Genomic DNA, 25,939 nt, shown 5'->3' with positions numbered 1-25,939 from the left:
CGGGCAGAGCCGCGTTGCCACGCGACGCCGCCCGAGGGAGAAAACACCGCGTTATTTGTTTTATCGAGTTTATTTATTTAATTGCCGCCTTTTTTTTTTTTCCTTTCCTGTTTCCCGGGGAAACGGGTCGGGCTCGGCGGCCTGCGGGTGCCGCTGTCCCTCCACACAGCCCGTTGGGTTGGGCAGGCCTGGTTCGGACAGGGCCGGGAGGGTTTGCCCACCTCCCCTTCCCACACCGGGATATTCCCCAAAATCCATCCAGGATGGACGGGGCTTGCTTGGAACACCCTGGGATACACGAAGGTGTCCCTGCCCGTGGAACAGGATGGGCTTTAAGGTTCCTTCCGAGCCCAAAGGGAGATTCAGCTCCATGGGAGATGCTGGTGTAACCAGAGCATGTGAGGTTGTTGTATTCAAATCCCATGAAAACCCATTTGTGTTGGAAATCGAGATGGGAAGGGAAAGAGTCAAAGGTGCTTTGGAGTGATTTAATTTGTTTGCATGGGCAGTGTTGGTGTCGCTGGGCTGTGCAGCTGCTCAGAGCCAAACTTTCGGTTTGTAGGAGTTGATAAACTCTGCTCCCAGGGAACGAGGGACAGGACGAGAGGAAACAGCCTCAGACAGAGCCAGGGGAGGGTCAGGTTGGACATCAGGAGGTAATTTCTTCATGGAAAAGGCTACCAGGCATTGGAACTGCCCAGGGCAGTGGTGGAGTCCCGATCCCTGGAAGGATTTAAAGCCCTGTGGATGTGGCACTTGGGGACATGGTCGGTGGTGGCCGTGGCAGTGCCAAGGGGGGATAGTTGGACTCAGTGATTGTTGAGGGCTTTTCCATGCCCTCGGGATGCTCTCCCGAGGAGGTTACCAAGCCTGGGTCACATCCTGCTGCTCACCCCCAGCTCCAACACATGCAAACAGCCAGAAACTGTAGGAAAACTCCTTTATTTCCCTCCCGTGCCATCCACAGCCCTCTCCCCGTGGCACAGACCGTGGCAGTCGGGAGCCTTCGCTGCGGGAAGGCTCAGTCCCACACTGGGACAGCGAGGAATAATTGCTGGGGAGGAAAACAGGACTGGGAGCAGAGACACACTGTCGCCATGTCCTGGTCACAACAGATCCACGGGCATTGCCAGAGCACAGGTACAGACACGAGGGATGCACAGTGCTGCTGGGGATACCTGCAGGGAATAGAGACCAAACCTCGCCTCCCTCAGCCTGCAGAAGTCACCTGGCAGTGTGTGGTCCCTCCGCGGTCCCTCCCGGCTCGTGCACGGTGTCACCAATCCCCTGGCACAGGGAGAGGGTGAGGGGGAGGCAAGGCCCCCCAGGGGGTTGTGTCAGTGAACAGAAAAACCCCGTGGCACACTGAGTATATACAGAATATTTACAATCACCCATCCCACCCCTCCTCCCAGCCTGGGGTGGGATGGATGGATGGATGGATGGATGGAGTGTCCAGTTTGGTGTCCCTTGTCATCTCCTGGTTGGGACATGGCTGGAGGCAGGATCCCCCCAGTCTGCCTCTCCTCCTGCCCTGGCTTTTTGCAGTCCAGCTCCTGGAGCAAGCAGGGAGTGGAGCTGAAATCCCTCAGGGGCCAGGCTGGGTGTCAGAGGCTGGCAGGGAAGGGCAGAGGTGTCCTGGGGCTGGAGAGCAGCAGGTCCCATTGCAGACTCGGCAGCAGGAAGGCAGGTTTGGGATCTGCTGTGTCCTTTGCTTGTGCCTTGCTGGCGATTCCCCCTTGGAGCAGCCACAGGGAGGGGATGGAGACTCTCCCTGAGCAGTTTGGAATCAGCTCCTTCATAGCAAGGGCTGGAAGAACTACATGGCAGTGCAGCTCAGAAGGAGATCCTTTCAGTCCAAGGCAGCGCTGGAGCTGACACGAGGAGCTGCAGAGAGGCACCAGGAAGGCTCCAGGTCCAGCCCGAGCCTCTCCTGCCTATCCAAGCGGGATTTGGCTCTGGAGCACTGGGGGCACTGGTCAGCACAGCACCCAGAGCCAGGCTGGGCCCGAGGGGGGCACGGTGGATGCTCAGCCCAGCCACAGCCCCAGCTCTGCACCCGAGGGCTGAGGAAGGGGACAGCAGGGTTGTCTCCATGATCCTGTGGCATCAGGGAGCTGTGGAGCCACCCCTCGGCCTCACCTCCTCAGTGGTGAGGAGGAAAAGGGGAATTGGTTCCCACAGCCTTTGGAGGGGCCACACTGGGACTGGGAGGCTTGTGCAGGAGTGACCCAGTCCCCAGTGGACAGGGGGACAGCCCCAGGTGAAGCACACGAGTGGGCCCAGATCCCTGCTGCAGGCATCCAGGGGAGCTCGAGGAACACCCCAATCCACACTTCCCATCACCTCAGATTGGTGACATTGCCGTTCCTGCCGCTCCAGGCAGGAGCTGGCATTAATCCCACCTGCCCAGGGCCAGTCTGTGGGAAGCACTAGCAGGCTCAGTCTCCTGGCTCTGCAATCACCAGCAGAGATTTCTCATCCCGCCGCCAGCAGCCCTGCGAGGCTTTGCAGAGCAGATCCAATCTGAGGTCAAGTTCCCACTAAAATCAAGTGGCTGGGAAGGCAAACTTCGTTACTGGCAGCAGCAGCAGCGATGGTGATGTTTATTAGTCAGCAATGAACAGCAGAAGGTTTTATTTTGCTGGTTTTACTGCCGGTGTTGGGCCATTGCTGCAGCTCCCTCCCAGAGCTCCGAGGCAGAACATTTTGCTTTCCTGTCCTTTTTTCCTAGGTGAGCTGTGGGAAGGTGGCCAAGGAGAGCCCTGGCAGCCCCCAGGAGCCACCTCGTGCCCCTACCCTGCTGCATCCCAACTTGGTGGCCTTTCTGATGTGGGTGGCAGTGCCTCACTCCCCTCATTCCTCACCTGCAGCTCCGTTATTCCCATCCCAGCAGAGACCCCTGGGTGCAAACAGGGGGACATTTTTGGATCACAGGTCTGAGCAGCCAGAAGTGTCACTGCCTGGGGGTTTGCCAGGACAAAGCTGACCTGGGTATGGGTCCTTCCCAGGGCTAGGAATTCCCAGGTTTTCTATATTTCTACATCAAACCAGCACAGATAAGGGGTGCTCCCAGCTGGAGGCTCTTGCTGTGGGGTTACAGCTCAGAACAGGTGTTCCCCCAACATCCACTGGGATTTTGGTGGCAGGGCTTGCACGGACATGGCTGGGATGAAGTCAGACACCGGCAAATCCGGGTTTGGCCTGGCTGCAGGTGAGTGCTGGGGGCTCCACACATCCCCCTCCCCATTCCACACCCACTTTCCATGCAGACACCTCCTCCACGGAGTGCCCACGGCTCCACTGATGCATCACTGCGGCTGTGCCACGGAGCCTCATCCCAGCCCTGCTCCCGGCCCTCCCCAGGCAGCGTTTCACCGAGCTCTGACCTGCTGCTGCTTTAATTCCTGCAGCATCAGCACGGAACCTGCCCTGCCTCGGAGCCTGGGGTCAGCTTCACCTCCCAAACCGGAGCTGGGCTGTGCCCGGTGCCCAGCGAGGGGACAGGGAGGTGCCACACGGTGCCCACAAGCACCTGAATGCAGTCACCGTTCCTCGGAGGAGCAGGAAAGAGTTAAAAGCAAACAATTGCTGACAACGCTCTGCTTTGTCTCGCAGAAAATGCCTGAGCCGTGTCCAACAGAGCCCAGGAGCAGATACCCAGCCTGGCACTGAGCCCTTTCTGGGGGGCTGGCAGGGTGGCACAGCAGGATGGGATGCCCCAGGCTGGGATTTGCTGCAGGAGCTGGGCAGAGCCACGGGGAAACTTCTGCCAGAGCTGGTGCTCTTGGAACATCGCCTGGGGATGCGTGGCTGGGCGAGTGGGACCCCAAAGCAGGTGGCACCTGGTGAGCAGTGCTCACCCTCATGGCACTGTCTGTCGTGCCAGGTGAAGGCTCCGTGTCTGCTGGGGATGGGGACACCGGGGTGGGCTGGGAAAAGGGAGGGTGACCGAGCCCTGGCTGTTTGCTCCACCGAATCCCCCATGTTCCCACGGCTCAGCTGCGGAGCAGGAGCCTGTGAACAGATCCAGCCTCTGGCACAGCAGCTGCTCCGGGGGCTCCGGCAGGAAGCCGCCACTTCTCCCTCTCCCCTGGGCTTTCCCTCGAGCTCCCGCTGCGCTGGCCAAGGAGGGGCTTCGCTGGGGGGTCAGGGCTCCAGAGCCCCGGGATTGTGCTGAGCTGGGAGGGCAGGCAGGGACAGGGACAGGGACAGGGACAGGGACAGGGACAGAGCCGGGTGCTCCGGGACAGTCTTGAGAAGGCAAATAGAGCGGATGCGGGGCCAGCCCTGCCACCCCTCACACTGTGCAGCATCCGGGGGCATTGAATGAGCGCTGCCCTGCTCTCCCTCATTCCCTGCTGTCTGCTCTGCCCGATCCCTTCGGCCCGGACAAGGGTGGGGGCCGAGTCCCCATCACCCCCTTCCCGTCCCCATCCTCTCCAGCGTGACTTGCCTGGAAGGAGCAGGGCTGTGTCACCCCAGAGATGCTCGGAGCCGTGGTCGGAACAGCCCCGATCTCAGGCAGGTGCAGGAGCCCGTGCCAGGCTTCTCCAAACCCGCGATGTGTCACTGCTGCTTTTAAACGCTTCCAAGGATCTCCCAGCAGGGAGCGGAGCCGGGCGCTCGTTCCGCCGGTGCTCGGAGCAGCGGTCCGGGCTGCCGGCACAGCGTGGGACCGACCGCCAGCAGATGCGGGCGGTGGGAGGGGCAGCGGTTACCGGGGAGGGAAAAGGGGGAAATTCGCCATCCGAGGAGAAAATCTGCGGGCAGGTGACGCCACGGCAGGGGAAGGGAAAGGGCTGTGCAGCAGCGGGACGTGGCAGGGCTGGAGGAGGCAGGGTGGGAGCAGAGGGGCTGCTGCGGGGGCAGAGCAGCTTCCCGTGGGGAAGTCACCTCCATCCTGGCGTGTCCGCTCCGGGCAGCGCGGCTGCTGCAGTCACACAGCTCGGGGAGGCTGCAGGGGAGGCGATGGAGTAAGGAATAACTCAGGGAAAACGCAATCCCAGATATCCTGGTCTCCTCGGGAGGGTGACAGCGGGAGCAATTTGGGACTCGCCGGGAGCTCCCACTGGGTCGGTGCGTCCCCGTGTTGTCACACACCTGTGGCCTCGGCTCTTCTTGAGGTCCCCATGTGTGTCCAGGTGCACCCACTGAGGCAGAGCCCCAAAGCCAACCGGCCCCGGGGGTGACACGGGGGACCCAGCAGAGCCACCCCGGCCATACCCGTGCCCACGGTGGCACTTTGGTGTTGAAATGCGCTGCGTCGCCGTGAGTTGTCTTTGTTTTCCTGGCGAGGCAGCTCCTCCTGATCCGTATCCTTCGCAGCACTTGAAAGCCAACCCAGCAGAGAAGAGCCCTCCAGGGGACCCCCGCGCCCATCGTGTGCTCACAGCCGTCCCCTCAGGTGGCATTCCTGCCCTGACTCCGTAGTGCCACCCCCCTGCTGCAGCCGGGAGCCAGCGGGGAGAGGAGAGCGCGGGAAGGACGAGCCCCGCTGTCCCCTCAGATGCTCGTCTGCAGGTCACCGTTGAGCAGGGTCCTCTGGGTCTCCGTGGTCTCGTTGAGCCGGGATTTATCCTGCTTGCTGTCGCTCCGGTCGGCCTCGTCCATGCCGCTGACCTTCACCAGGCACAGGACGTTCTGAAAGCTCTTCTTGAAGTTGTCGGACAGGAAGGCGTAGAGGATGGGGTTGGCACAGCTGTTGGCATAGCTGAGGACCACCACGAAGTCGAACATGCCCTTGAGGACAGGCGTGGGCACGATCATGACGGACACCGAGGAGACGTTGAAGATGTAGAAGGGCAGCCAGCAGAAGATGAAGACAGCGACCACGATGGACACCATCCTGGTGACTTTCTTCTCGGACTTTTTCCTCTTGGAGGAGCCCACCCTGATGCCCGAGGACTTGACTTTGATGATGATGAACAGGTAGCAAAGGCAGATGATGGTGAGAGGCACCAGGAAGCCCAGGATGAAGGCGTAGATGATGAATCCCGTGTACCAGGCACCTGACTCTCCTGGCCAGATGATGGTGCAGCTACTCCTGCCGTGGTTGTGCTGCACCCCAGCATAAATCATGATGGGCATGATCACCAGCAGGGAGACTCCCCAAACCGCCACGTTGATCATTTTGGCTGTCCTGGGCCTCCTCCACTTGGCAGATTTGATGGGATGGACGACAGCCAGGTACCGGTCAACGCTCATCACCGTCAGGCAGAAGATGCTGGTGAACTGGTTGATGCCATCCACCGTCATGACAATCCTGCAGAGGGCTTTGCCGAAGGGCCAGTGCACCAGGGCCACCTGCATGGCCAGGAAGGGCAGCCCGAGCATGAAGAGCTCGTCTGCGATGGCCAGGTTGAGGATGTAGATGTTGGTGATGGTTTTCATCTTGGCGTAGCGGAGGATGACGTAGATGACCAGCGTGTTGCCGCACAGCCCGACGATGCAGACCACGAAATAGATAAAGGTGAGGATGGCGTTGCTGGTCAGGTCGAAGTGCTGCCCCGTGGCGTTCTGGGAGGTGTTGGTGGGTGCCTCCAGGGAGAAGTTGTCGAAGGGGGAAGCCGGGGAGTACCAGAACGCGGTGGCGTTGGGCAGCTCGTATTCCAGCTCCATGGCTCTGCTGCTCCCTGGGCACTGCTGGCTCACAGGAGCTCAGATGTCATCTTCCCTTGCTCTGGGGAGAGAGGAGAAGATTCTAGAAATCAGGGAGTAAATAGAAATCAAGGGATTCCTGGGGAGGATCGGTCCATCCTGCTGCCAAGCTCAGCGGGAGAGAGGCTCCCTGGAGGGGGGTCCCGAAACCACCTCCCCGTGTCCCCGGTTCGAGCAGCCTGCCCGGACACGCCACAGCTCCTCCCGGCTCTGGCGATCCCGGAGCCTTTACGACTCCACAAATCCAGCCGGTGCGTCCCGGTGGGTGCGACTGACGCCCGGGAGCACCGAGCGCCGGGGGAACACCTCCTCCTCTCCCGGCCGTTCGGCGGGTGCAGCCCCTTCCCTCCGAGCCGGCATCGGCACCCCGAGCCCGGACGGCTCCGGTGGGCGATGAACTCGCGGCGGGAGCTCCCACCCCCGGCCCCGTCTCTCCGCTGCAGAGGGCACCGGGCGGTGCTGCCCCGCCGCTCACCTGCTCCCGCCGCCGCCCGGCCCGGCCCGGCCCGGCCCGGCCCGGCGGGCACCGGGGAGGCGCCGGCAGCGCCCGTGCCCCGCTCGGCTCCGCTCGGTTCCGCACCGCACAGCTCCGCACGGCTCCGCGCACCCGCTCCCGGCGCGGCTCCGCCGCTGGACCAGCGCACCGGCTGCGCCCCGCCCCGCGCGGGGCGGCTCTGCGGGGCCGGGGCGGGGACAGCCCGCAGCGCCCAGCGCTGCCCACCCTGCCCTGCCCACCCTGTCCTACCCACCTTCCCCACACTGCCCACTCTGTGCTGCCCACCCTGCAGTGCCCACCCTGCCCTCTCTGCCCTACCCACCTTCCCCACACTGCCCACCCTGTGCTGCCCACTCTGTGCTGTCCATCCTGCCCTGCCCGAGATGCCCGCACTGCCCACCCTGCGGTGCCCACCCTTCCCTCACTGCCCACCCTGTGCTGCCCACCTTGCCCTCACTTCCCGCCCTGCCTGTGCTCCATCTCCCGCTCTGCCCACCCTACCTCCAGCTCTGCCACCCCACTGTTCCACAACATTTTGCTTCCAGCCACAGGCTCGGCCTCTCCTGATGTCTCCAGGGCCACCAGGAGATGGACACGGAGATGGCAGCCTGATGGCCACGCTGTGACCCCAATGGAGGGTGATGCAAGAGGCATCTGAGAGTCCCAAAGTCTCCCTGGAACGCTGGGAATCCCTTGACCCCGGGAGTTTGCACCTTGCCTCCAGAGGCAAGCCAAGGCTGGTTCTTCCATCTGGGAGAGGCTGGAAGGTGATGCCAAAATATTTGGAGTCTCTGGGGACTTGTGCAGTACAGGTGACTCCTGCCACAGCCTCACCCTGGAGGAGGAACACCAAAAAGAAGAGGTTTGGAGCAGATAACCCCTGCTCGGATTTGTTTGGGATCTTGAGAGCAATTAAATTATCTCTATTCCTGCCCCTCTTCCCATTGCTTGTCCAAGAGACAATAGAAAGCAGGAAATTAAGAGTGACTGTGAACAAAGAGCCCAGCGCTGAGGCTGCTGAGTGCAGCCGGGAGCTTCTCGTTTGCACTTCGCCATCCACTTCCCAAGGCGAATCTAAAGACATCAGGTCCTGGAGCACCGGCAGAGTCGTTATCAGCCTCATTAATCTTTAGGAGGCAGGAAAAAGCTGCTTCTGCAGTAGATGATATGGGAATTAATGTCCCAGGAATAGTGGGAGAGGAGGGAGGGTGGGAAGGAGATGGTTTGGCTGGTGTGAGTTGGGGGATCGGATCTCGGTGGGGTGCTGCCCATGGGGATTCCCGAGGAATGTCAGTCTCTGGAATTCTGCTCCGGGCAGGCTGCAGGTGCCCCCCGGAGGGAGCACGGCCCAGGAGAGGGTTTTGGTGCTTTGTGACGTTTTCAGAGCTGTTTTATCCTCCCCTGCCTGGTTCCCGTGCCCAGGAGCGATGTCCTGACCGTGCCCTTCCCTCGGCAGTGGGCAGAGCACGGAGCAGCCTCGCCGTGTGCGTTCCCAGAGCTGCCTCCTTGAATTTCTCCCCAGAACAGGTGACACTGCCATGTCCTTTCCTTGGTCAAAGCCCTGGCTCTGACAGGTCACCAAGCCCTGGCACCCAGACCACCTCAAGCCCGAGCTCGCAGTGATTCTCCCAGCTGGAGCGAATCCAGAGGGCTGGATCAGGGCGCGGGGTGAGCACAGGGGTGCTTCCAGCTGGCTGGGGCTGCCTGTGGAGCATCAGGGCTTCAGCCTCTCCCTGCCTTTCACTTCCACCTCCATGGGAAGCCAGGGCCAGGGAGCTGAGGGAATCCAGCCAGAAGAACTCGCCTGGCTGAACCCAGATCTGATCTTCATTAAAAACCCCATAAAACTAATGAAATGATGGCCTGGTGGGTATTGAGGAGCTGATCGGTGCTGATCTCCATCCAGGAGGAGGGCAGCAGCAGCTGGCTGAGTCAGGAAGCCATCCTTGAGTCTTTTGAAAGGGTTTTTTTTTTTCCATTCTGCTTAGATTTAGGGTTGAATTCAAGCCTAGTATAGAGTGTGCTCCGTGTCCCTGGGTGGTCCCTGGTTCGGAGGGACGCTGTACCCAGCAGCTGGTTTGGTGCTGGCAGATAAACTCCTCTTTGTCCTTTCGCCTGGGAAGCATCCACTGTGCTGAAAAGCAATTTACTGGCAGGGCTGGAGACAGGAGGAGCACACAGCCCCCTTCCCACACAGCCGAAACAACCCCTGGGAGAGGAGGCACGGGGGTTACGTGACCACAGAGAGGTTTGAAAAGCCCTTCCAAGTTTTCTGCCATCCATTCCCAGCTGTTTCGCAAGAGTCCCTGTGGAAAACAGCGCTTTCGACCCCTGTCCTGGAAATGAGTGTTGTAAGGAGCTGGGGCTGGGATGCCAACGGAGGGGTAGGGTGAGCTGGCCTTTCTCCCGGATACGTGGAATGGGGGCAGGAGATCTCCAGCGTTTCGCGGGAATGGAGGAGGCTGTGTTGGTCTGGATTGTGCTGGAGGGGAGCTGGGGGGACTGGGGGGACTGGGGGGCAGCTGCTGTTCAGGAGGGGAAGGATTTGCTCCTGAGTGCAGCCAATCCGAGGATCCCTGGGGATCAGAATCTCTTGGAGATGATAATATCTCTTTGGAGAGCTGATTCCGAGCATCTCTGTCCATGCTGGAGCAGCCATGCCCCAGCCCCAGCCCCAGCACTGCCCTCAGGGGGACCCCGCTGTCCCCTGTGGCCGTGGGGACAACGCCAGGCAGCGATGACAGTGTTGTTTCTCTCGCAGGGACACTTGGGCTGGCACTGTCCTTTCTTTCCCTGCCTTTCCCCTTCCCAGCTCCAGCCCAGCAGCCCCGGGTGGCTGATTTCTGCCTGGAGGCGGCCTGGCTGCGTTTCAGGGATGCCCGGGCTGGGGGGAGGCTTTGCTTTCTGCTAATTAGCCAGACAAACAGTCTGGCCCATGTCCCCACACCCCGAGGCGCGGCACGACCCGGCTGGTGGCTGCCACATCTAATGGGGAGCGTCTGCAGCGCTGATGGATGGCGGGGGAGAGGCGCTGGCGCCTTCACCTGCGCCCGGGGCAGCCTCCAGAGCCTCCGGGATCCAGGGATAGCATCCAGAGCCTCCGGGATCCGGGACAGCATCCACACCCCGCGGGACCCAGCGCTCCCCGCAGCCCCTCAGGGCGGGGGTCTCCCGGGGATCACAGCACCCCGCTCCCGCTCCTGCTGCTTCCAGACCCTCCCCAGCCGCTTTCTTCCTCCCTCTCCCGCCCTCCCCATCTCGCCCCGCCGTTATTTGCCTCCGCAATTGGTTTATTGATCTCTGGAGGGGCCGGGGCAGGGCTCGGCCACAGCCGCCGCTCGCCTTCGCGGTGAATCACGGCGCGGAGCCGCTGACACTAATGAGCCTCTGGCAGGCACGGCCCGAAATCCCGGCTGCTGCCTGCGCCTCTCCCCGCCGCGCCTGGCTCGTTGGAGGGTCCTGCGCATTAAATGGGGGCTGAACGGTCTGGCTTCTGCAGGCAGGCTTTGTTCCAGCTGGAAATGTCAGCGCTGGTGACAGCACGCGCTGATCCTGCCGTTCCCTGCCGCTCGGAGCAGCTGCTGGGACTCCGTGGCAGCCTTGCAGAGTGTCCCTCGTGTCCCTCAGGGAGAGCCCGAAGCCAGGGGAGAGGGACAAAACCGTTCCTTTGTGCCGTGTGACAAATAGGTGACCTCAGCTCGCGGGATGATGGGACAGTGACCCTGCCTGGCCCTGCCTGCGCTGCCCGCCTGCTCCCCTGCCCTGTCCTTGGGGACGTCCCTGCATGTCCTCATTGCCTTGTCTCGCCGTCCAGGCTGACACAGATGGATTTGGGTTGGGAAAGAGCCCGGCCGTGAGCCCAGCCTGCACGGAGGGGACACGGCAGGGACACAATCGCTGTGCCAGTGCCATCCCTGTGCTGGGATATGCCTCTCTGCCCCAGACAGAGCAGTTTTATGGCCAAAAAATCTCAAGGGATTTGGGTCCTGGCTGCCCCAGGGCTCCCTGGAGCTGCCCCTTGTAATGTCTCATTCACCTTAATGAGAGATTGCACAATATTTTTGCCCCTTTTGTTGTTTAAAATGCATTTTGGGGGCTCTGGGTCTCCTGCTTCCCGGTGCTGGTCCAGGAGGGGCCAGGGCTGAGCTGGGGAGGACAGGCAGGGCTGTGACATGGAAATGTCCCTGCACGTGGAAATGACACCGGGGAACGGGGGTGTGAGTTGATTTTGCTGATGCTTCTGCACAGAGTCACCACGACCGTCCCCATTGCCACCCACACGTCCCCAGGCATGGCCACGGCTGCCAGCCTCCCCCAGCCCACGGCAGCGTGTCAGCCGTGTCCCCAGGGCCAGCCCTGCCGGGTCACCAGCTGTCCCCAGCCCTGCCAGCGCCGCCGTCACAGCCGGCCGGGGATCCCTGGGGTGCCGGGGGAGCTCTGTGTCTCTGTCCCCATGTCCCTCCCAGCTGGCACCTCGCCCTGAGCCCGCCCGGCTCTGGGAGCTAATGAGGGCTGCAGCAATTAGAGGGCGAGATTGATTAAATCCTAAACCAGGGAGGTTTCGAATGGTCCTGACCTTTCCCAGCGGGGGCTGAGCAAAGGCTGTTCGAGATGAACTCATCAAGATGTGTCCTTCTGCCACCCCCTGTGGCACAAGAGGGGACACCGGGGCTGGCCTGGCTCTGTGGCTGTCACCATGTCCCTGGTGCCAGCACGGCAGGAATGGTGACAGAGCTGCCTTGCCCCCAGGCCACCCCGTGCCCTGTGGTGATGCTTTTGGGGATGTTCAGGTTGGACAACAGGAGGAATTCCTTTGTGGAAAGGTTGTGGAACATCGGCAGGAGCTGCCCGGGGAGGTTTGCAGTCCCCATCCCTGCAGGTGTCCAGGGAAGGACTGGAGGTGGCACTCAGTGCTCTGGGCTGGGGACAAGGTGGCCATCGGGCACAGCTTGGACTCAGTGACCTCAAAAGTCTTTTCCAGCCTCAGTAATTCTGCGATTCTGTGACATCCATGGGTGGCATCGGACGGGTGACTCTTCTGAGTGACAGGGATGGCTGCCAGCGATGCAGCGGGCTCTGTTTGCCCCTGCCAGCTCCCCCAGGCTGCCTGCCGCGTGCTGCTCATTACGATGCCGCCCCTGGCTGTTAATTAGCGGGGCTGATCACAGGCGCGGGCAGCGCGAGGGTGGCAGCGAGGGACTCTCTCGGGGCAACAGCGGGTGCTGCCTGCACGGGTGCCAGCGGGGAGCGGTGTCCGGGGGTCTCTTTGCAGCGGGGGGCGGTGGCGGTGACGGTGGCGGTGACAGTGACACAGCAGTGACAGTGACACGGCGGTGACAGTGACAGTGACAGTGACAGTACCAGCTTGCCGCGCCCGCCCGCGCCGCCCGCCCGCCTCGCTTCGGCTGCGCCGCGCCCGCGCCAACCGCAGAGCCGCGGGCGGCCCGCCCCCGCCGCGCTCCCATTGGCTGGGCGGGCCCGGGGGGCGGGGCCTGGGCGCGGACACGTGTGCGCACCCGGAAGCGGCGCCGGGACCGGCCGGGCTGCAGGTGCGGGGGGAGCGGGACCGGGACCGGGAACGGGAACGGGAACGGGAACGGGAACGGGAACGGGAACGGGAACGGGAACGGGAACGGGGGCGGAACCGGGACCCCAACCCGCCCCGCGGCTCCGGGAATGGGGGGTTCGGGGTGCCTGGGAACGGCCAGGGGCTCCAGGTTTGAGGAGGCGCCGAGACCGGCTCGGAGCTGCCGGTTTGGGGGCTCGGGGGTCCTGCGGCTGGCCCGGGCAGCGGGGGGCTCAGCGCTGGGAGGTTTGGGGATGCCGGGATGGGTCAGGGGCTCCGCGGGCTGCAGGTTTGGGGGGTTCTGGGGCGGGCTAGGGGTTGAGGGGTGTTCAGGTTCGCGGGGGTTGGGGGTCCAGGCTCTGGCCTGGCTGCTCCGGGTTGGGGGAGCTCGGGGGTCCGGCGGCTCCAGGGTTGGGGGGTTTGGGGGTCCTGGGACCGGCCGGCGGCTCCGGGTTTTGATGATTTCGGGGTCCTGGGACCGGCCCCGCTGCTGGAGGGCGCGAGGTGTGAGGTAACAGGGTGTAACGCCGGCTGCAGGGTTGGGGAGGGGTCTGTGGGGTGTTTGGGTCCGCCTGGGTGGGCTTTAGGACCCCTGTAGGAGGATGGGGTTCTCCCTGGGGTGCTGCGGGGAGTCTGAGCCGGGAAACCAGCGGGGTCTGGGCTGGGCATGCACCTGCAGGGGTTGGGAGAAGCCCTGGGACAAGGCTGGGGGTGCCTTTGAAGCTGGCACTGGTGTGTATATTTATTCCACACAAATGTGCAAATCCGTGTGTGTTTGGTGTATTTACATATAAATATATCACCATGTGTATTATAAATTTATATTTATATGTATTTCCACACCTGTGTGGATTGCCATGCTGCTCCCTAGGCCATTCCCAGTGCATGGTGGGCTCAGGTCCCCAAATCCCTGTGGGGTCGTGCTCCGGGTGGGATGTGCTGTGTCCCACCCCTGCTGCTCCTCTGAGCTCAGCTCCCATTGCAAAGCCTCACCTAAAGTGGGGAGAGGAGCTTAGGGGAGGATGGTTGAGCTGGCTCTGATCCCTTTGGTGCAGAGCAATTTGGGGTTGATTTGGGTTGGATTTGGGGTTGATTTGGGTTGGATTTGGGTTGGATTTGGGTTGGATTTGGGGTTTGATTTGGGTTGGATTTGGGGTTGGATTTGGGTTTGATTTGGGGTTGATTTGGGGTTGGATTTGGGTTTGATTTGGGGTTGATTTGGGTTGGATTTGGGGTTGATTTGGGGTTGGATTTGGGTTGGATTTGGGGTTGATTTGGGGTTGATTTGGGTTGGATTTGGGGTTGATTTGGGGTTGGATTTGGGGTTGATTTGGGGTTGATTTGGGTTGGATTTGGGGTTGATTTGGGGTTGATTTGGGGTTGATTTGGGGTTGTTCTCTGGCTGGCAACACCTGGCTCTTTTCCCAAGGCTGCTGCTCTCCCCTAGGCCAGCATGATCCCAGGCTCTGGGCCGGTGCTGCAGGCAGTGCTGGGGACACTCCTCACCTGGGGGCTGACAGCAGCAGGATCAGCGCTGGTGTTTGTGTTTTCCAGCGGCCAGGTGAGTGCTGGGATCAGCTCCTCATCCCTGCAGCATCTGGGGCAGGCTGTGCCCTGCTCATGGCTGGGTTTGGCTGCCTGTTTGCAGCGTTGAGGGACTCAGCATCAGCCCTGGGGCAAGGGGAGGAAAAATCCAGCTTGTTTCTCAACACAGAAGAGGGAAAGGAAATCAAATTCCCGACCCAGGGCTGTGGAATGTGCTGAGGAGCCGCAGGCAGGGCTCTGGGCTGGGAACAGCAGGTTCCCTTCCCCTAACCTGGTTTTGCTGCCACGTTCCCAGGGCAGGATTTGGGTCACTCCGTGCTCAGAACGAGCAGAGTGCTGAGCTTTAAGTCATCCTGGATCCAAAATTAGAGCCCCCCCTTTGCCATGGTGTTCCAAATTGCCCAGATGGATTTATTATTTATGCCTCAGCCTTCTGATGGTTTATGCAGGAGGTGGCTGCAAAGTGAGGCTCCCTTTGGAGGAGCATTTTGGTTTTCTTCCTTGGGGAGGGGTAAAGAACCTGCCCTGGCAGTGAAGTGGGCAGGATTTGGGCTGAGATGGGGCAGAGCATGGGTTTGTGTGGAGCAGCCTGATACTGGAGGGAGGAGATCATTCAGGGAGGGAAGGAAATGTGGGGAAGCTCTTGCAGAGGGGCAGGAGAGCCTCTGGTTTAACTTTTCCCAGCCTTTGGTTTGGGCTCTGGGTGGGCAGTGAGGGAGCCTGGATGCTCTGTGGGGTCATGGGGGTGCTGCCATCCCAGAATTCCAGAATGGTTTGGGTCAGAAGGCACCTTAAAGCTCTTAAAGGGACCTTAAAGAGGTTGTTCCAACCCCTGCTGTGGCAGGGACACATCCCACTGTCCCAGGCTGCTCCAAGCCCTGTCAGCCTGGCCTTGGACAGTGCCAGGGATAGAGCAGCTGCAGCTTCCCTGTGCCTCCCCATCCTCACAGAGAGCAATCCCTTCCCAATATCCCATCTAACCTCCCCTCTGGCAGTGGGAAGCCATTCCCCCTTGTCCAAAGTCCCTCTCCAGCCCTGTGACCCCTTCACCACCTCCCCAGCTCTGTGGGCAGCGTGCAGTTGGTTTCCCCAGGAGCTCAGGCTGGTTTGTGTTTGGTTTTTTTTTCCAGAGGCGAGTCCTCGATGGGAGCTTGGGCTTTGCCGCGGGGGTAAGTGCAGCATCCTCCTCCTCCTCCTCCTCCCCCTGTGTTCTCTGCCACCCCCTGCACGCCTGGCTTGGTTGCCCACTCGAGTTAACATCCCCTGGCTCACTCCCTGAGGGCAGGGCAGGGCTCTGCTGAGCCTCCTGCTGTCCCACTTCCTGCTGGCTGGGGTGGCACGAGGATGGTCATGAGGACAGCCAGCTGCCCACGCTGCCTTTGGCTCCCTGCAGTCAAGCTCTCCCTGTTTCCTTGGCATTCTGGGTGGTTACTGGAGCGATGGAGATGGGCAGGAGAGTTGTCCTGAGGGCTGCTGTGCCTGGCTGGCTTTGTGCTTCTCCATGGATGCTTCAAGCCCTGGGGAGGAGAGGGGAGAGAGAGCTGCAGCTCTCCATCGAGGCTGAATGAAATGTGGGGCTCATGGCAGCTTTTCCTGGAGGAAAACCCAGAACTGTGTGGCTCAAAACTGTGCAGGGGCTTGGGGATGTGGAGCTGCCACTGCCCAGGTGTTGGGGGCAGCTGGAGCCTCATCCAGTCTCCTTAAATCACCTTTTTTTCCCCACTAAAGATCATGGAGTCCAGCTGAACCCCATATTGCTGGTGCTAGAGTGCACCTGGGAGCCCCAGGATGTGCCCTGGGAGGTGGTGCCTCTTCCCACGTGTGTGGTGAGGTCACCTGGGCTCTGCCAGCTCCCCCTGACGTGTCCTGGGTGGCAGAGTGGTGGGTGACAGGAGCTGGGTTTGCTCCCTGGAGGATGAGGATAATTCACCTTGGTGGCTGTAGGGGATCCTTGGGCTGTCATTGCTCCATGAATCCCATCAGGATTTGGCGTTGCTGTCCTCGCTGTGGCCACCGTGTCACCCTGCCAGCAGCTCTGAGTCACCCCTGCCCGGCTCAGGTGTGGCTCAGGAAGCAGAACTCCTGCAAACATTTGTTTTTCCCTCAGCTCTGTCAGCTGGCTGCGCTCAGAGCAGGAGAGGGGAGTTGTTCCTGGGGTGCTGCAGGGGACAGGCAGCGAGGGACACCAGGATGTCCCTGAGATTCACACCCTGAGTGTGTTGGGAGCACCCTGATGGCCCCAGCTGTCCCTGCCTGGTGGCACAGGTGTCACCTGGGCTGGAGGGATGGTCCTTGGCGTGGTGTGGCAGAGCTCAGCTCCTTCCAGCCTGGCACACCAGCTGCCTTTGCCTTTCCCCTGCCTCACTTCTCCCTGGAACTCCCAGCTAATCCAAGGTTTTGCATGCAGGAGCCTCCGAGGTGATGTGTTTCCATAGAGACAAAGCTTTGCTTGCTGGGGCATCTGATGTGGAATTCTGCTTTTTCTCTTAAATCTCGAGATCCTTAAACGCGAATTGTTGTTTTTTTTTTTTTCTCTCTGTTGTGCTGCAGGGCTGAGCTCAGACACTGAGAGCAAACACCTGCAGCCTGGCACAGCTTTTTCCTCTGGCTGGGCTGGAGTTTGGTATTCTCTGTCCAGCAGGAAATCATCCAGCTATGCTCCTTCACCCTCCCCGGGCATGGCTGGGATCAAATATTCCCTTAAAACTGCCTCAGGAATTCCCCCAGCTCTGCTGAGGCTGCTCCAGGTTGTTGGAGCCTGGATGAAGCCAAGTGGAAGAGTTTGGCAGGGAAAATGTCCTGCCAGTGTCTCATCTTCCCCTCCACTTTCCCATCCTGCTGAGGAAATCTCCTTTTCCCAAATTTCCCCAGAAATGCCATGTTTCCCTTGGTGCTGCCATTCTCACCCTGGGCCTCCCACAGCAGCATGGCCAGGCCTTCCTGCTTTAATGAGGGATTTCATTCTAGCCCAGCAGGGTGGGCTAAAAGCTGCCCTGGCTGTGAAGGTCGTGGCCCTGTTTATTCTGGATTGGCAGGAAAAAGTTCCTGTGTGGCTCCTCAGCTGCAGGGGCTGAGCTGGGGTGGTGCTGGATCTGTGGGTTTGGGGGGTGAGGAGAGTTTGAAGCCCAGAATTTTGGGGATTCCTGCACTGAATCCCTGTGGGATGAGATGCCCAGCCCTGGGAGAGGTGTTGGAGCTTAAATCCTGCTGTGGTTGAATTCCCACCAGTGTGAAGACAGAGATCTGGGTTCAGTCATTCCCTGTGGTTGCTTTTAGAGCCTGGATTTGTCTCCTGCTGGATCCCAGAGAAAGCTTTGGGCTCCCCCAGCCTGGTGATGCTTTAGCTAACTCAGCTGCTTCTCCTCCCCCAGGAGCCCTGGTGTGTTTTCCCAAGAGCTGCTGGATTTATGGCACTGCTGCATCTTGGCTTTGGAGCACAAAGGCTGTGCAAATGCCCAAAATGCAGCCTGGCAGAGCAGGGTGTCCCTGTGCCAGCAGCTGCTCCCTGGCTTGGTGGGATTGGAGTGAAGGAAAGGCTTGGTGGGGAAAATCCTTCCCTCTGCCCAAGTGTTTCCAGGTTTTATTGACCCAAGGACAGCCTTTTCCTCTTTTATTCCTGCCTTTGCCACCAGCTGGCTCGGGGACATTGGGGTGCAGGTTCCTGTCCCTGGCTGGGCAATTAGAGAGCTGTGAAATTGGTGAGAATTCAGTACTGAAATCGGGGTGTTGGCAGAAATCCTCCCCCTTCCATCATCTCCTGAGCAGCAGCTGATAAGAGCTGGAGGGGTGAGTGCAGCTCTGACCCTGAGCTGGGCAGGAGCTGGGCTGCTCCAGACAATCCCTAAATCCCACCCTGAGCTCAGGGGAAGCTGCTAAAAGACTCCTTGGGGTTTTTTCCACCTGGGAATGCTCTCTGATTCCACGACAAGGATTTCCAGCTCCCCCAGCACGTGGGGTTAAGGGCTTTATCTGCATGCCACGGGAATAAATCACTTCTCCCTCACCTTGGGATGGCTCAAAGCTCTGTCATCACCTTCCCCCTGAGCTGGTGGGATCCTCAGAGCAGCCTTGGGTGCTGCCAGGATCTGGAGGCTGAGCTCTGTTTGCCGTGGGGAAATGATATCTTAACACGAGCTGACAACATAATTCTCCAGAGCCTTTCCCTGTTGCCTGTGTTTCCACGGTGGGGTGTGTGGTTGTTTTTTAAAGGAGGTGGCATTTGAAATATGAGGTTTGACAGCCGTGCTTAAGCCTGACATGACAACCCTCGTTCTTCTTACTCACAGTGAGCTCAGATTTACACAAACCCCCCAGGGACTGGTGTCTGCAGCTCCTTCCTCCCTTCCTTGGATGGGAGATGGGAGAGTTTGCTGAGTCCTCGTGCTGGGAGAGCTGAGCAGCAGCTTTGGGTTGGGAGAGAGGAGGTTTGGGTTGGAAATTGGGAAGGAATTGTTCCCTGGGAGGGTGGGGAGGCCCTGGCACAGATTCCCAGAGATGCTGTGGCTGCCCCTGGATCCCTGGAAGTGTCCAAGGTTGGACACTGGGGCTTGGAGCAGCCTGGGACAGTGGAAGATGTCCCTGCCTGTGGCACTGGATGGGATTTAAGGTCCCTTTGATCCCAAACCATTCTGGGATTCTGAGCATCCTGCAAAGGGGACTCCATGGGGTGCTGGGATTGCTGGACAGAGAGATGGGGTCACCTTCCCCACCTTCCCCACCTTCCCCACCTTCCCCACCTCCTGCTGCAGTCTCTAGAATCACTTTGCCCCTTCCCACTGCATCCTGGTCCTGCAGCCATTCCTCCAGGGGAATTTCAGCTTCCCTTTGTCCCACGGGCTCTCACCACTCCCCTTCTGTCCCCAGGTCATGCTGGCTGCTTCCTACTGGTCGCTGCTGGCCCCAGCCATCGAGATGGCCGAGCAGTCCGGCGCCTTCGGAGCCTTCTCCTTCTTCCCAGTGGCTGCAGGCTTTGCCCTGGGAGCAGCCTTCGTGTATGGGGCTGACCTGCTGCTCCCAGTGCTGGTGAGTGGGGAATTTGGGGCTGACCTGCTGCTCCCAGTGCTGCTGAGTGGGAATTTGGGGCTGACCTGCTGCTCCCAGTGCTGCTGAGTGGGAATTTGGGGCTGACCTGCTGCTCCCAGTGCTGCTGAGTGGGAATTCCCAGCCAGGGGGTTCATCCCAGTGCTGGTGAGTGGGAATTTGTGAGCTGGGGGCTCATCCCAGTGCTGCTGAGTGGGAATTTGGGGCTGACCTGCTCATCCCAGTGCTGCTGAGTGGAAATTCATGGGCTGGGGGTTCATCCCAGTGCTGGTGAGTGGGAATTTGTGAGCTGGGGGCTCATCCCAGTGCTGCTGAGTGGGAATCTGGGGCCAACCTGCTGCTCCCAGTGCTGCTGAGTGGGAATTCCCAGTCTGGGGGTTCATCCCAGTGCTGGTGAGTGGGAATTTGGGGCCAACCTGCTCATCCCAGTGCTGCTGAGTGGGAGTTTGGGGCCAACCTGCTGCTCCCAGTGCTGGTGAATGGGAATTCCTGGGCTGGGAGCTCATCCCACTGCTGCTGAGTGGGAATCCATGGGCTAGGGGTTCATCCCAGTGCTGGTGAGTGGGAATCTGGGGCTGGGAGCTCATCCCAGTGCTGCTGAGTGGGAATTTGGGGCTGACCTGCTCATCCCAGTGCTGCTGAGTGGAAATTCATGGGCTGGGGCTTCATCCCAGTGCTGCTGAGTGGGAATTTGGGGGCAACCCGCTCATCCCAGTGCTGCTGAGTGGGAATTTGGGGCCAACCTGCTCATCCCAGTGCTGGGGAGTGGGAATCTGTGGGCTATGGTCTCCTGCCCTTCCTCCAGCTGCAAGGCAGAGCAGCTGGAAGCTGGACACGGACGGATTTCTCTCCCAGATTTAATGAATCCTTGATTTCCCCGAGCCCTGCCTGGCTCTAGCAGTGCTGGATGCAGCTTTAAGCTGGCTGAGGTCTCTTTTTTATTAAATCTTCCATTTTTTTTCCGCTCTTTCCCACTTCTGCTTTTGTTCTTTTTGCTGGCAGCACTCCCCAGCCAGCTCAGGTGTGACCTTACATCCCAGCCCAGGAGCTGCCAGCCCTGGAGTGCTGCACAGTCCAAGGAAGCAGCCTGAGACTGGGATTAAACAAAGAAATAAATGGGGATCTGTTGGGGTTTTTTGCAGCTGAACACACCAGGATGGTGCAGCCAGTGAAGAGATTTCCAAAGAGATTTTGGAGTTGCAATATCTAGTTTAGTGGGATTTGATCTGTCTGTGGTTATGGGGAAGGAATGTGAGGTTTTCTGGTCAAAGAGCAGAGTCTGCAGGTCCAACCTTTCCCCCTGCCTGGCTTTTGGGGGATCCTTTCCTAACAGGATCCCAGGTCTGCTCAGATCCATCCTCAGCTGTGAGGAGAATTGCAGAATATTCTGGTGTCACTGCAGTGCCAATGGATGAGTTGGAGTGACCAAAATTCCCTGTGCTGGGGTCTCACCACGTGGATAACCAGCAGGACTCACCTTGTCAGGGTCTTTTTGATCAAAAATTCTGCTTTTCCTCCCCCTGGATCCCTTGGGAAGGGTGAGAAGAGCTGGCAGAGGATGGGGAATTCTGTGTCCTGTGAGCAGAGCAGTGGGAATGGCTCCTGGAGCTGTTCAGTGGGCTCAGCATGGGACTTTTGGGATCCTTTGGGAAGAGGGCAGAGACCTGGGAGATGCTGCTGAGGGAAACATGGGGAGAGGTTAAAGCTGAGAGTGTTGAAATGAAAAACAACACCAGCCTGGTGAGGCTTGAGCCATCCCTGGGCTGGGCTGGGCCAGGAATGTGGCTCCAGAGCCATCTCCCTTCCTTTGGAGCCCAGATTTGTCCCTGGGGAGCACTGCTGCTTGGTCAGGGGTTAAACCATGGCATTCCCACCGAGGGTTTGTAAATCAGCTCAATCAGATTGCCATCTGGTTTGTAAATCGGCTCCATCTCAGTGCTCTGCCCTGGGAGGATCCCGAGGATGTTCCAGCTCTGTGGAGCTGCTGCCCTTGGCACAGGGAGCATCCCCAGCCTGGCCCAGCTCCAGGGCTGGATAACAGCAGCCTTGAAAAGCTTTTATCGGCTCCTTATCAGCCCAGCCCTGCTCTCCTGGCAGCGAGGAGGGTTTTTCTCCTGCCTCAGCCCGGCTGGAGCTGGGGAGTGCTGGTGTTTGCTCAGCGGCAGTGGGAGGGTTAAACCCCCCAGCCCGAGTGGGTAATGATCCCAAACAGCTCCAGCCTGAGTCGTTCCATTCCTCACCCATCTAGCACATCTCTAGCTTTGCCTTTTCCCCAGGCTGAGCCTGGAGTTTGTTTGTTCATCCTGCAGCTGAGGAGGAGGAGAGGAGATGCTGCTCGGGGCTGTGGCAAAGCACAGATTTGGGGATGCTTGCAGGGTGAGACCACAGCCCAAACAGACCCCAGGGGAGGTTAAAAAACGGGTCTCCCCTATATTTTGCCAGATCTCCTCCCACGGAGCCTCCAGTTGAAAGTTTTTTTTTTAAATTAAGCTTTCAGCTGCTGTTTGAGGAGGTTTGGGGTGCAGAGGGGCAGCTGGTGGGGCACTGGGTGCCTTTCCTAAAAAAGGGTTGGGGAAAAGTGCCTTCAATGCCAAGAGCCACAGCCTTTGAGGGAAAGTTTACTTAAAAATTCAGTGCAGCAGGTCCCTGATGGCTCAGGAGCTATTTTGGGTCTACTGCAAGGCAGAAGAATGCTGGAATTAAGTGTTATTATTCTCATCCTTCAAATCTGTCTTGCAGCTCTGCTGACTTGGCTGGGATTTGTTCAGAATTCAGTGTTTTATTGGGTTTTGGTGATGTGTTTCTTGCTCCTTCCTGGGGGAATCCCTCCAGAGTCCACAGGGTGCCTCCAGCCCTGCCTCTGCTTTTCTGTTTTGTGGTTTTTTTTTTCCCCTGGCTGCTTTTGCTGCTGGATTTTCCCATGCAGGTGGAAATGGGAAGCACTGGAAGCATCAGGAGCTGGCCCAGCTGTCCAGGGGTGGAATCCCCATCCCTGCAGGGATTTAGGGGCTGTGTGGATGTGGCACTTGGGGACAAGTCCCTGGTGGCCTCAGTGCTCTCAGAGGGCTTTTCCACCCTGAGTGACTTTATGATTTTCTGGGAGCTGCCTTGTCTTGGAGCTGCTGAATCCCCAGGAGCTGCCTGGGCGTTCCTGCAGAATTCCAGGTGTGTTCCCAAGCCCCTCTGGGTGATTTTGGGGATTTTGGGAGTTGCAGTGGCTTCCAGGAGCTCCCTGCCTTTTCCAGATCACAGGAATTCCCTGGGCAGGGAGAGGGAGGAATCCCTGGTGGGATCTGCCAAAACCCCTCCACGAGCTTCCCCAGCCCCACCTGCTGCTCCTGCTCCTTCCCCTCTGCTGCCATCACCACTAAATAGGATAATGAGCCTTAATCAGCCTCATCTCCTCTGCCTGCAGGCTTCATTTTCATCTGTCTGCACAGGGAGGGAAGGGAAGGCTCCCAGTGTGGGATCTGGTGGGTTCTGGAGTCTGGGGGGTCTCCCTGGGGAGCTGCTCATTGCCAGGGCAGGGCAGATGCTGCAGGAGTTAATGGATAATCCAGGCAAAGAGCTGCTGGAAAAAAGTCATTACTCAGCTCCAAGCAGCAGCCTGCCAATACCTGGGGTGTAAAAGATGGTCAGGGAGGGAGGATGGGGAGCCAGGGCTGTAATTCCGACCTGGAAATACCATTTCCATTGGATTTTTTTTTTTTCCTTGTCTGCTGGATACAGGTTTGGTGGGTTTTTTTTTTTTTTTTTTGATCCTGAGTACAGAGGAAATCGATGAAGCCTCATGTGCTGGGCAGAGCATTCCTTGGATTTAAACAAACAGCGCCCAAAGTGCCTTTTGAAAGGAGCCTTTTGTAGGGTTGGTGTTTATTCTGTTTATTCCAGGGGGTGCTGAACCTTCATCCCACAGAGCCAGCCCACCCAAAATCCCCCTCAACCCCCTCCAAACAGAATTTCTTGGTGCTCCTGCCCTTTTCTGGGTGTGCAAATCATGGCTTGGAAGCTTTATGGGAAGACAGTTTGGGACTGGATGTTTTGCACAGTGAATTTGGAGGCTATTTTGGGCAAGAGCCCTTGGGAAGGCTTTGAGAGCCTGATAAACATAGCTGAGGATCCTCTCCTGCCCAGCGATGGGGTCTGGTTCAAAATGTGCCTTGAGGAGGAGTATTTGGCCTTTTAAGTCCATGCAAGTCACTTTTTGGGAGGAAAAAATGAGAGTAGTGCATGGATGAGGCTGCAGGAGGATGAGGAAAGATCATCAAGGTGTAGCTTAAAGTTTAAAATTGCAATTTTTTCCTCAGGGCTAAACCCCAGCTAGACTGGGGGAAAACCATGGGAAGCATCTTTTTTTGGGGAGAGTGAGGACTAGGAAGTGATTCCTGGAACATACCTGCATTTCAGGAGGAATTTCCACCTGGAAAGGGTGAAATTGGAAGGGGTTGGAGTCCCCATCCCTGGAGGTGTCCAAGGATGTGGCACTCAGTGCTCTGGGCTGGGGACAAGGTGGGGATTGGTCACAGCTTGGACTCTGTGATCTTGGAGAGCTTTTCCAGCCTCAGTAATTCTGGAATTTTGGGATTCCAGGTGGGACAAGGCAGGGCAGGCAGTGATGCTGTGGGTGCAGCTGGAGGATGCTCAGGATCCTCCTGTCTGCTCTGCCTGGCAAAGCTGCAAATCTCTTCCTTCCTCACTCCTGCTTGGCCCAGCGCTGGATTTGATGGGTTAATTATTCCAGGAGGCTGGGAGAACGTGCCTGGATTCGTGGCTGGTGTTAATTTACCTCGGAATCAAGACTCCTCTGATGCAATTTGCCGACTCCTGCGGGATGTGCCCGGCGCACATTCCCGCTTTAATGTGCTTTTTCCTGTTCAGCTGTGACTCCTAGGAAGTTAATTAGCTGCACATCCTCATTGCCCGGCCTAGGTGGAGGATTTTCAACCCAGGGGCTGGTGGATTTTTCTGCTTTATTAAATTTTGGAGGGTGGGACTGAAGTGGTGCTGCAGGAAAGGAGTTTTTCCCTGGTGGAGAGTGAGGATGGAGGCTCAGCCTGGCTCCTGCATTCCTGCTTTGCTCTGATTTCCTTGGCTCAGGGTGAAACAAGCAGCAGCCCTGGTGTTTGTTTGGTTTTGTGCAGTCCTGGCCCTTTTCCACAGGCTCTGGGAGAAAAGGAGGATCAGGCTCTGATGGTGAAGGAAGGGAGATTTTGTTTTTTTTGGGGATGTAGCAAAGCCTTCCATTGGGAGACATCCTTCCCTTCCAGCTCTAAAGAAATCAGAGTTATCTGGGCGTGGGTTTTATTAATTTATCAATTAAACCCAACCTGAAGGTTATGGATCCACGTGGGATTGATCCCTGTCTGCTGTGCCAGGCAGGATTTCAGCCATGAAAATCCCTGCAAACCACCACACCCACCCATGGCATCCTCTGAAAGAGTCAGAAACCCCAAAGCTTTCTTTTCCATCTGTTTATCCCCAAAATCCATGGAAAACCTGGCTGCTTCCCACCCCTGCCCTGTCCCCATGCAGTGGTTTAATGCTTGAAATCCAGTTGTGGCTGGATAGGTTGGAATTATTTACCAAAAAAAGCCCCACAAAATGGTAATTATCCTAATTCCTAGCAAAGCGTTTCATTTTATTAATGGAAGTAAAGGCTTATTTACTGCCGCAGTGCAATTTGTCAGCTGCTCTTAATTAGAATTCTCCCTCATTATGCATCAAGCATTTCATAAAAACATGATTTGGGAAGCCCCAGAGCTGGAGCTGCAGAGCAGAACTCCTTGAATCCAAGGTGGGGTTAACCTGACTGGGATGGGAGGGAATTTTTTTGGGATTAGCATTCAGTGCTGACAGCAGAGGAGACCTGGAGCAGTTTGGAGAAATCCCTCTGGAAAAAAGCTGAGAAAACCTGGTTTAATTCTTCATTCCATGAGCTCCTGCTCTGGATCCACCTCTCTCCATCATTCCCCTTCCATCCTGTTTCTCTCTCCCCCTGGAGCAGGAATTCCTGGGAATGCTGCTGATGTTCCACAGGCTTTTCCCTCCTCCTGGCTCAGCCTTTGCTGACTGAATTTCAATTTCTGTTTGGGCTTGGCTCAGACTTGTCAAAGAGGAGAAGTTTCCCAAAAGGAAGAGCACAAAAGGGTCTCCTCCATCCCCTCCCTCAACCTCCTGCTCCAATCCCTGTTTATCCCACAGATGCTCCATCAGCTGTTCTTTGATCTCCGAATCTGCCTTTGAATTTGCTCAAAAGCACAACCCCAAATTAATTCCTCCTCGGTGAAAGGGAAACCTGCCATTAAAATGTCAGGGGGAGCAGCAGGAGAGGTTCTGTCGCTGGCTGGGGGAACGGCAGGGAGAGGGAAGCTGCTTCTGTGGATCGTGGAAAACACAGGGAAATAGGGAAATAGTAGAGGGAAATAGTAGAGGGAAAAATAGAGGGAAATATAGAGGGAAATATAGAGGGAAACAGAGGGAAATATAGAGGGAAACAGAGGGAAATATAGAGGGAAACAGAGGGAAATATAGAGGGAAACAGAGGGAAATATAGAGGAAAAACAGGGAAACACAGGGAAACACATCTCCACAGGTGCTGCAGGGTAAACTGACTCAGCCCCAGTGCTGTCTGC

At 58.2% G+C, this 25,939-nt stretch overlaps 2 protein-coding genes across 5 annotated transcripts in view; one reads left to right on the top strand and one right to left on the bottom strand.

Moving 5' to 3' along the window:
• Positions 1-926: 926 nt before the first annotated feature.
• SSTR2 (somatostatin receptor 2) lies at positions 927-7,297 on the bottom strand. The gene is made up of 2 exons (XM_085077394.1): positions 7,136-7,297; positions 927-6,682 (listed from the first exon to the last, which is right to left on the bottom strand). Exon 2 carries the CDS (start codon positions 6,619-6,621, stop codon positions 5,506-5,508), a length of 1,116 nt encoding a protein of 371 aa, XP_084933520.1. The 5' UTR covers positions 6,622-6,682; positions 7,136-7,297; the 3' UTR covers positions 927-5,505.
• Positions 7,298-12,647: 5,350 nt separating this feature from the next.
• SLC39A11 (solute carrier family 39 member 11) overlaps positions 12,648-25,939 on the top strand; it is a 64,041-nt gene continuing 50,749 nt past the window's right edge. For 2 of the 4 annotated variants that reach the window (XM_085077389.1, XM_085077386.1), the window contains exons 1-4: positions 12,648-12,705; positions 14,170-14,283; positions 15,398-15,436; positions 19,131-19,289. In XM_085077389.1, the coding sequence (XP_084933515.1) occupies positions 14,176-14,283; positions 15,398-15,436; positions 19,131-19,289 (306 nt within the window). In that variant the 5' untranslated portion in view covers positions 12,648-12,705; positions 14,170-14,175. Of the gene's footprint in view, positions 12,706-12,788; positions 12,874-13,312; positions 13,455-14,169; positions 14,284-15,397; positions 15,437-19,130; positions 19,290-25,939 lie in introns of those variants that run through there. The other 2 variants (XM_085077388.1, XM_085077387.1) reach the window with 2 other exon arrangements.

Source organism: Lichenostomus cassidix, chromosome 18, assembly GCF_008360975.1.
Source record: "Lichenostomus cassidix isolate B80296 chromosome 18, HeHo_3.0, whole genome shotgun sequence".
Lineage (NCBI taxonomy): Eukaryota > Metazoa > Chordata > Aves > Passeriformes > Meliphagidae > Lichenostomus > Lichenostomus cassidix.
The sequence above is the reverse complement of the archived record's forward strand: the minus strand, read 5'-3'. Positions and strand labels throughout refer to the sequence as shown.

Bases quoted from the DNA above. Each gene is read 5' to 3' on its own strand.
- SSTR2 (XM_085077394.1), bottom strand. From the start codon at position 6,621: ATGGAGCTGGAATACGAGCTGCCCAACGCCACCGCGTTCTGGTACTCC.